Source organism: Platichthys flesus, chromosome 2, assembly GCF_949316205.1.
Source record: "Platichthys flesus chromosome 2, fPlaFle2.1, whole genome shotgun sequence".
In the NCBI taxonomy this organism is placed as follows: Eukaryota; Metazoa; Chordata; class Actinopteri; order Pleuronectiformes; family Pleuronectidae; genus Platichthys; species Platichthys flesus.
The window spans coordinates 3,502,266-3,505,125 of record NC_084946.1 but is presented as its reverse complement, the minus strand read 5'-3'; the positions used below and the strand labels follow the sequence as shown (position 1 = coordinate 3,505,125).

Here is a 2,860-nt window from a genome sequence, read left to right as displayed (position 1 = left end):
GCCACAGCGGCGTGAAAAGACGCAGACGCAGTCGCAGAAGCATGTTTCAGGCTTAAGAACTCTCGTTTCCTCTTCGTAATCCAGTCCAACAGGGGTTGCTGCTGGCTCGGAGCTCGGAGACTCTGTTTCCTGCCGCTTGCTCTCTTTGTTCGCTCAGAGCCTCGATGTGCGCAGAGAGGAGGAACATGTCCGCCGTGCAGCTGCTGCGAGTGTTGGTACATGAGCAGATCAGCGATGCCGCTGAAGACTTCCTGCTGCAGGTGGAGGAAGGAGGAGGAAAGGCTCGAGTCCCAGAGCTGAGAGCGATGCTCACCGAGCAGTTCGCGGCGGCGGGGGAGCAGATCCTTGCGGGGCTTGAGGAAGCCTTGTCAGAGTGCGAGGAGCGAGTAGAGCGGACAGAGCGGGACCAGCGGGAGTTCTGCCGCCATATTGCGCTGCTCAAGGCCGCGATGCAGCCCGTAGTCCGGCTGCACAGAGCAGGTCAGTCCCGGGAGAAACAATAGATATGGGAGAAACCGCTCACATGCTAACGTTAGCTGGCATCCGCTCGAGCAGCAGAGTTAATGCGTCACTTCCTGTCTCTGTCTGCTGCGGTAAAATTAGCCCTCATATGGGAAGCCAGCCGCCACTCAGGTTTTTGTTGCTCGTCTACTCGTGCTTTATACGGTAAAGCGGTATAGATAGTCGGGACGCCAAAAAGTACGAAAACACAACTATATTTAACTATAGTCTCTCATTTGATTATTTATTTTGTTATCTTCATGACGTATCTGTTCATGTAAGTTATATATTTTTTTTATATTGGGCCACTTCCACAGATTTGCCCTTTAATTTTCTTGGTTATTCTGCGGTAAAAACACACAAAACGTTTTCTGAGCATAGTCAGGGACACTACAAACAGGTATCCACTCGAAATCACCTACAACCGATTAAGGTATATTTTTAATCAGCTTCCAAGTATGGTTACATTATGTATACATTGTTTGTTTTTTACAGGCCTGTCATTTGATTTGCAGTAAAAATACATGATAATTGACATGAGCAGATACGCCATGAATATTTTAAATAAAAATCCAGTAAAATGTAGTTGTGTTTTTTGTAATTTTTGGCCGTTTCAACAAACCATGCTGTTTTACCGTAAAGCCACAGGTAGATGGGCAACAAAAACAAACCCGAGGGGCGGCTGGCTTCACACATGACAGCTCACTTTTCTGCAGTCGGCTGCTCTACCTCTCACCTGAATAACGAGGAGGTTTTTGATTTATGTTGCGAACAAGTCTGTGCAGACAACCTGCTGCTGTGTTGCTCATGTCTGAAACAGAAAGTCTGGACACATTTCTCTGAGTTTTACCAACAGGTCTTGTCTGAAAGACCTGTATAGTTTTTACACCAGCTAGCTAACGCCCCCTCGCCCTGTTTAGTGGTTTATTTGGCCTCAGAAAAGAAAAACGCATTTACCAGAAACCCTTTGTTTTATGCTGCTTCCTTTAGTAGCTGCGTTGTAACACCAACTGTAAACGACATATCTACTTCCTGAATGTTATCGTTCAAAAATCACATCAGTAGACATTAAACGACACAACACAAGTTTTTCAAAACACTTGAGGAAACTCTGAAATGATAAACGTGTGTATTTTTGATTCAGTATGCCCTGCAGATGTCCAGCAGCTGATGGTGAATAAAGAAGAGATTCTCCCTGAGCAGCAGCAGTGGAGCCCCCTTGTGGACCAGGAGGACCCAGAGCCCACCCACATTATAGAGGAACGGGAGGCAGCGTGGACCAATCAGGATGGACAGCAACTTCAAGGACTGGAGGATATCAAGTTCACATTGACTCCTGTCGCAGTGCAGAGTGAAGAAAATGAAGAGAAACTTGAATCATCAAAGCTTCATCCGAGTGAGAGGAAGGAGAACAGAGCGGACTGTGGAGGACCAGAACCAGCCAGGAAGTCAGGACATGATCGACGTTTACAACCAGGTCCTGAGGACAAGACTTTAGACTCTTCTGAGATTGAGGACAGTGACGATGATTGGATGGAGACCAGGGAACCTCAGACTGTTTTAAATACAAGAAATAACAAACTAAGTGACATGGAATGTAAGACGGGGAAAAAAATCGTTAAGTTGCTCTGAGTGTCGTAAAAGATTTAACCATAGGGGCCATCTAAATACACATATGAGGATTCATACAGAGGAGAAACTGTTTAGTTGCTCTGAGTGTGGTAAAACATTTAACCAAAGGGGCCATCTAAATACACATATGAGGATTCATACAGAGGAGAAACCGTTTAGTTGCTCTGAGTGTGGTAAAACATTTAACCGAAGGGGCCATCTAAATACACATATGAGGATTCATACAGGTAAGAAACCGTTTGGTTGCTCCGAGTGTGGTAAAAGATTTGCAGAGAAGGGCCAGCTAAATACACATATAAGGATTCATACAGGAGAGAAACCGTTTGGTTGCTCTGAGTGTGGTCAAAGATTTATCCAAAGGTGCGATCTAACTGTACATATGAAGATTCATACAGGAGAGAAACCGTTTAGGTGCCGTGAGTGTGGTAAAAGATTTAGCCGAAGGAGCAGTCTAAATATACATATGAGGTGTCATACAGGAGAGAAACCGTTTAGGTGCCGTGAGTGTGGTAAAAGATTTAGCCAAAGGATCAGTCTAGATATACATAGCAGGATTCATACAGGAGAGAAACCGTTTTTTTGCTCTGAATGTGGTAAAAGTTTTACCCAAAGGAGCCATCTAAATACACATATGATGAGTCATACAGGAGAAAAACTGTTAAGTTGATCTGAGTGTGGTAAAAGATTTACGATTCAGTCCTATTGTACAAGATATGAGGATTCGTAA

General features: G+C 44.6%; 1 protein-coding gene across 1 annotated transcript; it reads left to right on the top strand.

Annotated features, from left to right (window-relative positions):
• Positions 1-2,176: 2,176 nt before the first annotated feature.
• LOC133974441 (gastrula zinc finger protein XlCGF8.2DB-like) lies at positions 2,177-2,860 on the top strand. Its single transcript, XM_062412154.1, is given in 1 exon segment — positions 2,177-2,860. A coding segment is annotated over 1 exon segment (684 nt).